This window comes from Tupaia chinensis, unplaced genomic scaffold (assembly GCF_000334495.1).
Source record: "Tupaia chinensis unplaced genomic scaffold, TupChi_1.0 Scaffold000099_1, whole genome shotgun sequence".
Lineage (NCBI taxonomy): Eukaryota > Metazoa > Chordata > Mammalia > Scandentia > Tupaiidae > Tupaia > Tupaia belangeri.
This window is the reverse complement of record NW_006159563.1, coordinates 7,314,039-7,328,176: the sequence shown is the minus strand read 5'-3', so window position 1 is coordinate 7,328,176 and position 14,138 is coordinate 7,314,039. Positions and strand designations below refer to the sequence as shown.

Sequence of the window (14,138 nt, the reverse complement as noted above, 5' to 3'; positions counted from 1 at the left end):
TTAATAAATAAAACACTTTTTTAAAGCATATGTCTACAGGTCTAGTTCAAAATTTTCAAAATAACAAGAAAAATTTAAAAAAATAACATTCTCACTCAGTTCTTTGCCAAGTGCTGCTACAACGCAGTCCTTAGGTATTTCAATCAAAGCACTGATCCCTTCAGAAACATATGCAACAAATTTCAAAATTTTGTTCATAGGTTATATCAAAAACAAAAACATTCGTAGTTTTGTGTCAGTCATTTCCCATCCAGGTGTGTTTGCATGGGGGGACAATAAAGCTGTGTGTATGCTGCAATTTGCAATTTGCATACACACTTCGATTGCTTTAAATGTGGAAAATTATTTCATGAAAAGTAGGTTTCTGACACCTTTGGAAGACATTATTGGTTTATTAAAGGTAAAATATATTCTTTGAACATCTTTACTACTGTGGGAAAGTGGTATATTCAGCCTTTCAAACTTATTTACCAAGGATCTCATAAGATAATCACCATCACCCATTTACAAGTTGGCAAGCTCAAATGAAAGATAAAATTGGGGTTTTACTCAGTATATACTTAAGTCTAAACAAGCTCCTGACACTAAATGAGTTAGACAATAGTCAACAGTTAAGAAAGTGGCCTTTGAATAGATAGATATGATCAATTAGTATAGTCACAAAATTTATTAAAGTATTGAAATATTTAGATACAATATTCTGCCATATTTCATGTATTCATCTAAGTATGGGGTTCTTAAAATCTTTTCATAGTTGAGTCATTAAATTCTTTTACAGTACCCACAACTCTGTAAGATATGTTATAAACATTATTTTTATCACCAAGAGTTAAAGAACTGATGTATTAGAACCATTAGATGCATTAGCAAAAGACCTGTTTATTAAAGTTAATTTCCCTATTATGATACATAAGTAATATTTGTGCAATTTATAATATATATGCAAATTTGGAAAAGGTTTTACTTATTTGATTATCCTTCCCATCCATCAAAGGACTAGTACTGTTGTGATTTAAGAATATTTCTGGCCAAAATTTTTTCCCACATAAACCTGTCTTAACAGTATGTTTTATATTTCCCCATGGGAAAGAGTGGTGCAGGAGAAGGTGGAGGAGTGAGTGGCACAAGAGGAGGTGAAGGACATAGGAGAATAGGAACAATGGGTAGCAAGGGAATTCTAAATGTAAAAAAATAGCTTGTTAAGAAAAAATGTTCAAGTTATTTGTAAGGTGGAAATATTAGAAACCCAACAACCCAGGCCATTTGCTGGGAAGGGCATGGATGTCCACCCTTCTAGTTCAAGGCTCTTTACATTGTATCATAATGACTGAGATCACCTTGCCTATTTCCCAGTCTGAAATACCTGTCCTTGGAAGCCCTGCCAACCCATACATTAAACAGGGATTATAAAAGGACATCATGAGATTGGGGTCTAGTAGCACTACCAACTACCTGGCATCCTGTAATCTGAAAAATTCAAATCACAAAAAAGTCTACCAAGGTTAACCTATGATCTTTTTAGACCTTTCCAGAAGATTCCCTCAAAGGCGAACTGTTCTCAAGATATTGCTAACCAGGGCAATACTGTGATTATTTAATGTATAATACTCAGAGACACCTTATAAAAGAAAACAGACTGTAGTAATGAGTGGTTAATTCTATTAACATATAAAAGATTCTTCTTGGTCTCATTGAGCACTTCACAAAAAGCCACTAATAATTCCTGGAGTAAAATCACTTATAACCATAGGCCACTGAAAGAAAGAGAAGAAAATGAGCAGGTAAATAGAGATATAACTCATAACAGGAAACAGTGAAATAGACCCTACATTGTAGATCCTAGCAGTAGATCTATATTTACATATGTAAATATAAATGAATACATTTAAATGTTTTTACTATGGAAATGGATTTGAATTTAAACAAAGTTTTGAGAAAATAGAACTTTGTTAAGTAAGTTGTACATGTATAAAATTATTTTAGAGATTTTTGCCATAGGGCATATGCACCTACCATAGAGAGAGAGACAGAGACAGACAGAGACAGTGAAAAGGAAAGTGAGAAATCACCTGCCAGGGGGATGGCCACACTGCAATCCCTTCTCCTCCAATCTCTTCCCTGGGATCTTTGGCATGCACATACACACACCCATCGTGATTTTCAAGCCACCAGGTCCAGGACTCAAACCATGGCTGGCCATGTGGGAGTCCAGCAACATAACTACCATGCTATCTGCTGATGCCATGTATGAAATTTTTATAAATTTTTGTAAAATTTTAAAAATAAATTTTAATAAAACCAAAGATAAAAAATGGAATCGATTTTACTTAAAAAAAAAAAGTAAGATAATTTTTAGTACTCTATCCAAAGTTTAAAAAACAGAATTTAAAAAACAGAGAGCGAGAGAGAGAAATGCTATTATAATGCTAAACCGCTTCCAGGTGTCAATGTGCTCATACAGCTTAGTTCAGAAACATAGCCCGAGACAATATATGAAAAAGTTGTTCTTGACCACGTTTGAGAAATCCTGTTGGAAGGGAAGGAAAAACCAAAAAGCAGTGGGGGAAGTCTCCCAATTCAGGATTAAAATATATTTTACACACTCTTTGGTCTGAATTGAATATCACAGACACATGTTATCTTCCTAATTAAAAAGAAAAAATAAAAATTCCCTACATTGACCTTTGTATTCATGGAACACCTCTGAAGATTCCCTGTGTCTTTCAGAGTCTGCCAATCATTGACCATAATTACCCTGGTTTGTTTTTTACCTGTATCAGAAAGGTGACAAGTTTTACACAGAAGATCTAATTTTCTGTTCCACACACATACTTCGTTCCCACCAGAGAGCCAAACATCTAGTCTCTGAAGAATGGTTAAACACTGCAAAATTGATTTGAAATGAGTATCAGTTTAGAAACTCAAGTATTCACTTCTCAGCAGTTTTAAAATGCATCCACAGTTCTCCAAAAGCCCTCCATTCAAGAGGTGGAGCTTATTTCTCCTTCCCTTGAATGTGGGTTCTACTCAGTGACTAACTCCTAAAGAATAAAATGTGGCAGAGGGATGGTACTGACTGACAATTATGTCATAATGGACAGCGCGTTCTCCTCCTCCTCCCTTCTTGGACCATTTGCTCAAAGTGAAGACACTCAAGCAGCTGCACGGAGAACGGAGAATGGTCTGCACGGCAAGGGGCTGAGGCCTCAGCATCAACTAGCACTAACTTGCCAAGCATGTGCACCCTTGGGAGGCAGATCCTTCTTCCCTAGTCAAACCTTCAGATGACAACTTCATGAGACCCTGAACTAGAACCCCCGCAGCTAAAGTGGTATCTCTGTCCACAAACAATATGAGATGATAAATTACCATTTTAAGCACCTGAACTTGGCAGTAATTTGCTAATTTGGTAAGATAACTAGCCCTAAATGCTGGACAAAGTGGCACATATCTGTAGTCTCAGCTAACGAAGAGACTAAAACTGAAAGATAGATAGTAATATCCTGTCTTAAAAAACAAAAACAAAGATAATCCACAATGCTTAAAATATGCTTTTTTCTTTTTTCAGGACCAGCAGTTGGCATAATGGCTATGTTGCTGGATTCCCAAGTAGTCAACCACAGTTTGAGTCCCAGACCAGTGGCTTAAACTCACACCGTGTGTGTGTGTGTGTGTGTGTGTGTGTGTGTGTGTGTGTGCCTAAGATCCTGAGAGGAGAATGGAGGAGAAGGGATTGTGGCATGACCATCCCCCGGGGGGTGATTTCTCGCTTTCTGTCTGTCTGTCTGTCTTTCAATGGTGAGCACTATGTGCTTTATAGCAAAACCCTCTCAAATATACACACATATATATATATTTTTTTGTCTTTCTTTTTTATGACAGGGTCTTTCAATAACATAATCCTCTTGTCTCAGCATCTGGAATAGCTAGGACTATAGGGGTGCTCCCCTACCCAGCTCTTTTTTTGAACAGGGCTTTCTTGCTTGCTATGTTGTCCAGGCCAGCTGCAAGGTTTCTCAAGATCCTTCTGGTGCAGCCTCCCAAATCACTGGGGTTATACCACACTGCTTAACCTTTTGGGTGGGACCCAGAATCAAACCTGGGCCTCTCATGTGGCCCCAACCTGCAGAACACGGCAACTTAGTAGCCTGCGCCACTGCAAGTAGGCCAAACCCCTTTTCCAACAACACCGATAATATAACCTTAGGTTTTATGTAGCCTTTAAGTTAATATCTCCTAATTCTTCTAAATAATTCTATGTTTGGTAGACTTTCCCAAGTATAAGAATAGTTAACTATATATAATTAAAATGAAACTGATTTCATAGTTAGCCTTTTAACATTTTTTATTCCATTCTATATTATATTCTATGTTTAATGCAGCTAGATTGTTGTGAGAATTAGATTTTATACATAAATAATACGCTAAAACTGCTAGCACATAAAAAGTGTTCTTAGAAAACCATCTTTTCTAGCCTTAACCTTACCATGATTCTAGACTCTCCTAAGTCTACCAAACCTAGTGCTTTAAGGACTATAGAAGTCTTTTACTGCCACTGGCACTTTCCAGTTCACTTTTTTTTTTTTTTTAAGAGAGATTTTTGCTATAGGGTTCATGCACTCACTGGACAGAAAGAGAGACAGAAAATGAGAAATCCCCCCCCAGGGGGGATGGCCACTCCATAATCCCTTCTCCTCCGTTCTCTTCTTAGGATTTTGGGCATATACATACAAGCACCTAGCATGAATTTCAAACCTCCAGGTCTGAGATTCAAACTGCAGTAAACCATGTGGGAGTTCAGTGATGTAACCATTATGCCATCTGCTGATCCCTCAAGTTCACTTTTTTTAACAGTAATCTTCTTACCTACTGACTCTGTGTGAGAACAGGGGAAAGAGCAAGAAAGAACAATAATAATAATAAATCCACAAAGGAATTTCATCTAACTTACTGAGTCACTTTTTTCTGAGATAAAAAGTTTACCATGAAAACTTATATTTACTTGAAATTTTACCTTTACTGTAGACTGGAAGCATGACATTCTCTGAACTTGTCTGCCAGAATCACAATCCCATGCCTACATATATGTTAAGAAATAATTTCTAAACAAAATTTTAAAATCTTAATTATGAGCTAACTTTTCTAATTAATAATTGCATCATGAATGTTAAAAATACAGTTAAAAATCTTTAAATAAAACATATTTAGTGTTTATGCTAACAAATATTAATTCATACAATGAGTCATCAACTTAGCTGAGCAGGTTTACAATCTAAAATAGGTTGGAGGTAAATTTTACTATCAAACTATTTGAAAATCCCAACAGAATAAGTGGCCTGAAGTACTAAACCTTTACAGACATTAACTACTATAACCATTTAAAATTCTTCTCCAGAAGTGTACAACATAATCTAATAAACACAAAGCATTTATACTAAAAACTACCACGTGCATTAGTTAGTATTAATTTACTGAAAGCTCCTTGCAGTGTACATGGTATGATTCGCTACTGTTATCTTTACTCGAAGGAGACACTATTGTTCTGTGTACTGTTATCCAGTAGAAAGGTCCCAGACTTACTGTGGTCCAACTTGGGATTTGTCAACTTCATGAAGGTGTAAAAGCCATGCACGTTTAGTAGAAAGTTTACTTCAAGTTTTGGATTCTGATCTAGCCCCAGGCTAGCAACAGGTGGTACATACTCTCCTGTGATGCCTGGCAGGGCAGCACACTGCAGCTCCCAGTCGGCCACACGATCACAACAGTCAACAATTGATACTCTTCTGAGTATACTGAATCCAATAAATGACATGAGATAGTCAACACTTGATTATAAAATGGGCTTTGTGTTACATGATTTCCCTTGAAGTACCTGAGCCCATTTAAGACAGGCTAGGCTAAGCTACAATGTTCAGTAGGTCAGATGTATCAAATACACTTTCAACTTCCGTTATTTTCAACTTATGATGGGTTCATCTGAACATAACTCCATTATAAGTTGAGGAGCATCTGTATGCTATTTAAAATAATTAGGAGACCTCCCATAAAGTTTCCAAGGTTAGTTGACTTAAGGAGCACAATGATTTTACCTTTTATACCATTTCTATGGTATGAAATATATTTTATACTCTATCTGGAAACATATTTATATACACACATACAGGTAAATATGTATATATGTATAATACTATTAAAATGAATATTATAAATACTATTAAAAATGAATACTATGATTACTATTAAAAATGAAACTAATTTCACAAACTAGTTAGCCTTTTGACTTTTTTTATCCCATTCTATATTAAATTCTACTTCATTTTCTATGTAGCTAGACTGTCATAAGAATTAGATTTTATATATAAATAACACACTAAACAAACTACTAGCACATAAAATGTGCTCTCAGAAAACCATCATTTCTAGTCTTAAATTTACCATAATTCTAGTTTATCACAGCCCCCTCACTTATTTCACTGTCTGAAAGCTGAATGTTTAATATTAAGTAACTTGAGCTTTTTTAAGTGAGAAATCAACACCCCCCCCTCAGGGGAAATAGCCACCCTGCAATCCCTTCTCCTCCTGGGATTTTGAAAATGTATGCACACATGCCTAGCATGACATTCAAGCCACCAGGTTCTGGACTTGAACTGCAGTTGGCCATGTGGGAGTCTAGCACTTTAACCACTGTGCCACCTGCTTGCCCCCTAACTTGAGCTCTTAAGGCTATCACTTGACCAAAACAAAACAAAACAAAAATAAAAACAAAATCATTTTTGCTAGAGAAGGAATGTGTAGACATGGCCCTAGAGGCTAGTAACTAATACACAGGTGGCCCCTGGGTATTGCAGCTATTGCACTTGCTTCTAGCTGGAAGGATATGATAACTGTTCTGTCAGCAGAGGCTGTCAAGATGAGTTGATTTTTTTCTTCATAAGATTCCAAGAAAGGAAATGTAATTACAGCTGTTATCTTTTGAGTATGTCCACTGAGTTCCAGAAGTTTCTCTCCTGTCTGAAATACCAATACAAATGTTAGCTACCTTCGATTTAAGTCATCTTAAATGACAACATTAAGAACAATCATGTAGAAAATACACATACATTCCATATAAATTACTTACACTGAAATTATTTAACAAAATGACCAAATAGAATCTAAACAAGAACATAAACAATTTTTCTATAGAAAATGCTAAATTTAGCCATTTTTTTTACAGAAAATTTAAAGGGGTATTCTTCCCAACAGTTTATTTGTTTGTTTAAAGAATGATTTTATTCTTTATTCATCTTTATTTTATAATTTGACGAGAGAGAAAGTGAGAGAGTAAACGACTAGGTCTAGGACTCAAACCACAGTCGGCCATGTGAGAATTCAGCGTCCTTAACCACCACGCCACCTGCAGACCCGTTTATTTGTATTTTGGATTTTGCCATAAGGTGTATGTGCTTGCCAAAGAGGGACAGAGAGAGACAGAGAGAGAAGGAAAGTGAGAAGTCAGCCCCCAAGGGGGATGGTCATGCTGCAATCCCTTCACCTCCATTTTCCTCTTGGGGTTTTGTGTACACACTGGTGATTTTCAGGCCACACAGGTCTGGGACTCAAACCATAGTCAGCCATGTGAGAATTCAGCACTTTAACTGCCAGGCCATCTGTTGGCCCTCTTTCCTACAGTATTAGAACTGTATAAATTAAACATAAAAACAACAGTAACTTAATCTGTAGGGGAAAATACTGGAAGTCCTAGTTATCAAATTACGTGTTATCTAAGTCTCTACATTTACAAGGTCATGTTAGGAAATAAAACAGTATACGTGTGTGTGTCCACTAATTTATCAACCACTTAGAGAGTTAGTCACCATTCCATCTCTATTTATAAACACCAATATCTACTTCTAGCCATCCAATGTCCTCGGCCATCAATCTCTCACTGATTTCCTAAGTAGTAAACACAGAAAAATACAGTGTAAATAGAACACGAATTGCAAATCTTTCTGTGATTGCAGGATTTCATGACTTTAGGAGAAAGCAATGTTAAAGAACTGCTTTAATGATAGGCAGAGCTACTGAAAGATAAGGATTTGATGGAGTCAGGCCAGTAACAAAAATAAGGGAGTGAAGCCCAGCCCTCTGGGAAGCTGAATCCCACATGGTTTGAGTACCAGTCCCAAAGGCTCAGAAAACATGCCAGACACACATGCATGCCCATCCTAAAAGGATGGAAAACTGGAAGAAAAATGACTGCAGCATGCCGAGACACCGCCTGGGGATGCTTTCTCTTTCTACCCGTCCCTTTCTTTCTTGTGTATGTGCATAAATACTCTGGCATAAAAAGAAGAGGGAAGGAGGGGCCAGCAGGTGGCGTGGTGGTTAAGGTCCTGGGACTCCCACAAGGCCGACCACCGTTCAAGTCATGCCTGGCAGCTTGCTTTCTCACTTTCCCTCTTTCTCTCTTACTCATTCTGTCCCTCCCTGGTCAAATTAAATGTAATTAAAAAAATAAAAAGAAGTGGGGAGGGGTAAAAGGAAAATAAATGCTTCAGAAGAGAATGAGGATCAAAAGATTAGAAAGAGAGGCCCGGGAACCAGCAGTTAGCGTAATGGCTATGTTGCTGGACTCCCACGTAGTCGACCGCAGTTCACGTCCCGGACCCGGTGGCTTAAAACTCACGCCGGGCGCGTGTGCGTGCGTGCCCAGGATCCCGAGAGGAGAATGGAGGAGAAGGGATTGCGGCGTGACCATCCCCCCTGGGGGGTGATTTCTCGCTTTCTGTCACTATGTCTCTCTCTGTCTGTCTGGCGAGCGCACGCGCCCTATAGCAAAAATCTCTCCAAAAAAAAAAAAAAAAAAAGAAAGAGAGGCCCTAAAAAATTTGGTACAGGGTTAAGTAGTTTTGAATAAAGTGTGAAAAGAATATTACATTTTCATATAATGTTGAAAGAAGAACTGCACCTCTCACAAAAATCAACACTTGAGTTAATTTTGGAAGTCAATGCATAGGTGCTGATAACCTAAATTCTATTTAATAACATTTGGCATTTGTTTCTGAATAAAATCTCTCTCTCTTTTTTTTTTTTAGAGGTTTTTGCCTTAGGGCACGTGTGCTCACTGGAGAGAGAGAGAGAGAGAGGGAGAGGGACAGAAAGCGAGAAATCATTCCCCAGAAAGAGAGAAATCACCTCCCCAGGGGATGGCCGCACAGCAATTCCTTCTCCTCTGTTCTCCTCCCAGGATCTTGGGTATGCATGCACACGTACCAGGCCTGAGTTTCAAGCCACCAGGTCAAGGACTCAAACCATGATGACCATGTGGGAGTACAACAATATAACTGCTACGCCGTCTGCTGGCCCCTGAGTAAGATATCTTTTAACTAAAAAAACTTGTCTCCTTTATTATATTTGTCCCAATTTTAAATGAATTTATCCTAAGTAGCCCTTTTTCAAGTATTAGTCACAAATAATGACACTGATATGCAGATATATCCCCAGATAGTATTTATGAATGAATACACAACTATATTGTCATATCTTTATTACACAATCCACATATAATCAATACACACCTGGGCATTCCATACAATTACAATTCCATCATCACCAGCAGATGCAAATCTGGTTAGAGAAAAAAATGTCAAGAAAAAAATCACTAGTGGCATTTAATTGCTAAGATTAATTCAGAACAATTAGAATTTATTAGTGGTATTTTGGCTTGCTAATATACTGAAGATTAACATATTTAAGCTAATTTAACAAATATTTATAGAATGTCTCCTAGGTTCTGTGCCATGCACTAAGAATCCAAAAATAAATAAGACACTTTTGGGTTATAAACAGTAACCAGCCAGAAATGTTAAAATGGCAGAGAAACAAAGGTGATCTTTAAAGTCCTTCCTTGCTTTAAAATTCTATGATTTTTTTTTTTTTTGGAGGGAGAGAGGTTTTTGCTATAGGGCACATGCACTCACCAGAAAGACAGAGAGACAGAAAGGGAAAAATCACCCCCCCCAAGGGGGGTGGCCACACTGCAATCCTTTCTCCATTCTCCTCTCGGGATCTTGGGCATACACACACATGCGCCTGGCGTGAGTTTAAGCCACTGGGTCCGGGACTCAAACCTGAGTTGACATAGCTATTGTGCTAACTGCTGGTCCCAAAATTCTATGATTTTAAGAAACTCCTGACTTAAATGAAGTGAATGAAACCAAACTGAGGAGGAGTTACACTGATAGGAAGTGATATTCGAGGAGTGGAAAATAAGGTCCTTAAATAAACTCATTATTTCTAGTATCTTCTCTGCAAAGAGATTATTATTGTGTGTGTGTGTGTGTGTGTGTGTGTGTGTATGTGTGTGTGTGCAAATGGTTAAAATGCAAAGGGGTAAAGGCAAGTTTTTTTCTGGGGCGTGAAGAAAGCGCTATGCTATAGCTTTTCTCTCCTCTTCATCTCCCATTCTCTATAAACAACCATCTCCATTCTGTAGAGTAGAAGATAGCCTCGGCACACTGTCAGGAGCAATGACCTGCCCTCCCGAATCATCATTCTGGTGACTACATTATAATAGGATCAAGAAAGCACACTTCTTAAGCAGTTACCAAACAATGGTGTACAATGTATTGTCAGAGTATGTCCAATAACTTACTATCCATGACATACTACACGAATTGGCAAACGATTTGCAATCATTCATCATCAACTCAAAGTTGTCCCTATAACATCATTTTCACTGACTTGAACTCTTTTTTTTTTTTCAATAGGAGAGAAAACAATTGTGTTACAGAGAGCATCTAACTGGCCCCTGACAGTTAACAATTAATAAATGATATTCCACCATCAACTATGGCATTCAAGAAATTTGTTGTACTTCCCCACAAGACAGTTAGGGGGTCTCACAAAATCTGGTTATTTCTTGGATTGTCTTCACTTAAGTAAACACTATCAGCCATTTGTGTATCTTTGAGGAAAAAGCAGAGAATTGATTAAGTTTGGATAGAGAAATCACTGTTCCTGTACCAGTATCTAATAGGCTGTTTAATTCTATTTATTTATCCATCTATTTCTCCTCAGAGAGAAAAAGAGACAGCACATGAGAGAGAGCGCACCTTTGCTGACACACTCCACCCTTCAGCCAGTCCTGGACCACAGGCAAGTACATACCCGGTGAACTCAGGGAGGTCTCCAGGACTTGAACAGGGAACCTTTCCATGTAGGTATGCCTGGCAAATGTCCCACTTTAACACTACATCATCATCTGCCCCAAGTTCTGATTTTTACTTCTCACAGATTTTACTTACAATCTCAGTACTTCAATCATGTTATATTTTCCTTAAACTCCAAACTGAGCTTCAAGTTCAAATTTCTCATGCTCAGTTACAAAATCCCTACTTAACTGTCTTCTTCATTGGCTCAGATAATTCCCATACTCAGCTCTCATTTCAAAACCCTTTGATTACATCTCTTACTACTAGAGCTACGGAGATGGGAAACTGGGCACATACAGTCTGACAATCTGTTAATAGTTTTTAAATATGGAACTATACATCTTTTTAACAGAAAGGACCTTAAAACTGCTTAGGTAACTAGTCAGAAATACTAAAGGGCTATTTAAAATTTTTTAAATCTGTGCCTATCATTTATTCTTATTTCAAAATATAAGACATGGAAGATCAGGAGATTAAAAACACAATGATGATTTTAAAATTAAAATATAATTTCCTATGCTTAATTACACACATTTTCTGGATCAGAATATTTAACAGTGTCTTGAGTAACAAAAATAGTTACTGGAAGTAAATCTTTCGTAGCTTATGCTGCTGGGCCTATTGATCTCTTTTTATTTGAATAGTGATGGCAGGGAGAGCGGGACTCAAGGTTTTAGGTCTTATTTGGTATAGAACGTCAATTTCTATTGATTCTTTAAACTCTCATAATTGCTTTTCTCCCGTTTAAAAGAATGAAGGCTTAAAATACATAGTTTTTCTAACTCTGATTTTTACCTTTTCATTGTTTTATCATGTTTGAACCTCATGAGTTCACGATGAGAAATGATTGAACAGTTGAGAGTTTAGATATATATATATAGAGCATTTCACCTCAAACTTTAATTCAATCAGTAGTGAGCAAAAAGTTAAATCTAAACAATGCTCAATAGTAATGCATGAAATTACAGCCCATTTTTGTATTGCTCAGAAGTCAATTACCCAGTTGGTAGATTATTCAGGCCTTTCAATTCTCTTACCTACTTTCTATTGCTGCTTTTTCTGTTTTTCTGTCCTTTTCAGTGTTTGCTACTATCACCTCAAAAAAGGAAACATAAAACTTTAAATAACACCAGTATAACTTTACTGCGTATTAGTGCTTCTCACAAAATAGCTAATATAGAGGTGGGAGATCATTCATAAATTATAATTAACCATCATGCTAAGATGGATAACTAAAAACTAGCTGCACTATATCAGTTTATCTTAAACCAAATCCTAGTCAGTCAAGCACACACTCCAGCCATCTCCAAATGAGAAATGAAAACTCATTCCAAAAATTCCTAAGAGTAATATAAACTATAACTGCTGAACAGAAGTAATGGACTAGCCTGGCCGTAGCAGCACAGGCAGTGGGGCAGTATTGCCTATGCTGGAGCCACAAGCAACAGCCTTGGGTTCGGTTACCATGGTAAAACAAATGAAGTGGCCATGCTAGCAGGTGCCTGTGATTCTGGCTGTCTGGAAAGCTGGAGGGAGGACAGCAGGCTGTCAGTGATCCTATTCTCTGTCTCTACCCCAAAATATTAATAAATTTTAAAGTAACGAACTACTAAAAAGCAGTAATTAAAATTCAATAAAGTTTAAGCTATTCAATGGAAGGAAAAACTGACTGCGCCAGCCCCATAGAACAAAGGTTAAGCACTGTGTATGGGAGCCAGAGCCCAAATAGATGATTGCAGTATCCTGGCCCCAGGGGCTTGAGAAACACATCAAGGACATATGCACATGTGCCCCAAATCCTGACAGGATGGAGGAAAAAGGGATGGTAGGAGGACCACCACCCACTAGGGAGTCCTTGCTTTCTTTCTCTTTCTGGTGAGAACAAGCACTCTCTGGCTACTGAAAGAGAGAGAGAGACAGAGAAAGAGAATAGCGATTATACTGCTATATTATTTTATATACTAACTTTTTTCTTTTTAGTTTTGTCAGAAAGTGCATGCACTCACCAGAGAGAAAAAAACGAGAAAGAATCCTTCATGGGGGACAGTCACACTACAAAACCTTCTCTGTCTCTCCCTCCTCTCAGGATTTTGGGCATGCTCCCACATGTGCCCAGACTGATTCTCAAGCCCGGGTCCAAGATTCAAACCATGAAGCTGGCCACATGAGATCCAGCCAACTCAACCACCATGTCATGGTGTGGACCTTATATACTACTGTAATTTTTAAAAACACTCTAATAGAATCCCAAGACTAGCCTAAAGCAAAGATTTCTCAAAGAAATGCTTCTTTACTCATTAGCACAAAATGTACTTACAAAGATTTGATGCTAGGTGTTACAGAAATGCCAAGACGAATTACATATGATCCTTGCCTCGAGATTTTTAAATGTAATGATTATTTAGAAGTAAATTGTATTTCTTCAAATTTGCAATATCAATTATAAGACACTCTCTTACATACCAGTAATACTGTCAGTTATAGGCTTAAAGGCACTGGCAATACTATGTGTCCAAATATTAAAAATGTTAAAATGGGGGGAACCAGCAGTTAGCGTAATGGCTATGTCGCTGGATTCCCACGTAGTCGACCGCGGTTTGTGTCCCGGACCCGGTGGCTTAAAACTCACGCCGGGCGCGTGTGCGTGCGTGCCCAAGATCCCGAGAGGAGAATGGAGGAGAAAGGATTGCGGCGTGACCATCCCCCCTGGGGGGTGATTTCTTGCTTTCTGTCTCTATGTCTCTCTGTCTGTCTGGCGAGCGCACGCGCCCTACAGTGAAAATCTCTCCAAAAAAAAAAAAAAAAAGAGAGAGAAAAAAAATGTTAAAATGGGGAAAAAAATGTTTCTAAGAAATAATAAAATACAGGGCCAGCAGGTGACATGGTGGTTAAAGCTCTAGACTCCCATATAGCCAACTGTGGTTCAAGTCCTGATCTGGCAGC

The 14,138-nt window shown here is 37.8% G+C and overlaps 1 protein-coding gene across 1 annotated transcript in view; it reads right to left on the bottom strand.

The window, feature by feature from the left end:
• The window catches only part of WDR41 (WD repeat domain 41), a 49,229-nt gene that overhangs the window by 18,949 nt on the left and 16,142 nt on the right, over nucleotides 1-14,138 (bottom strand). The window contains exons 3-7 of the mRNA XM_006143532.3: nucleotides 9,561-9,609; nucleotides 6,880-7,011; nucleotides 5,015-5,077; nucleotides 2,772-2,883; nucleotides 96-158 (exon numbers count right to left, since the gene is read on the bottom strand). Of these exons, the coding sequence (XP_006143594.1) occupies nucleotides 96-158; nucleotides 2,772-2,883; nucleotides 5,015-5,077; nucleotides 6,880-7,011; nucleotides 9,561-9,609 (419 nt within the window). The remainder of the gene's footprint in view (nucleotides 1-95; nucleotides 159-2,771; nucleotides 2,884-5,014; nucleotides 5,078-6,879; nucleotides 7,012-9,560; nucleotides 9,610-14,138) is intronic.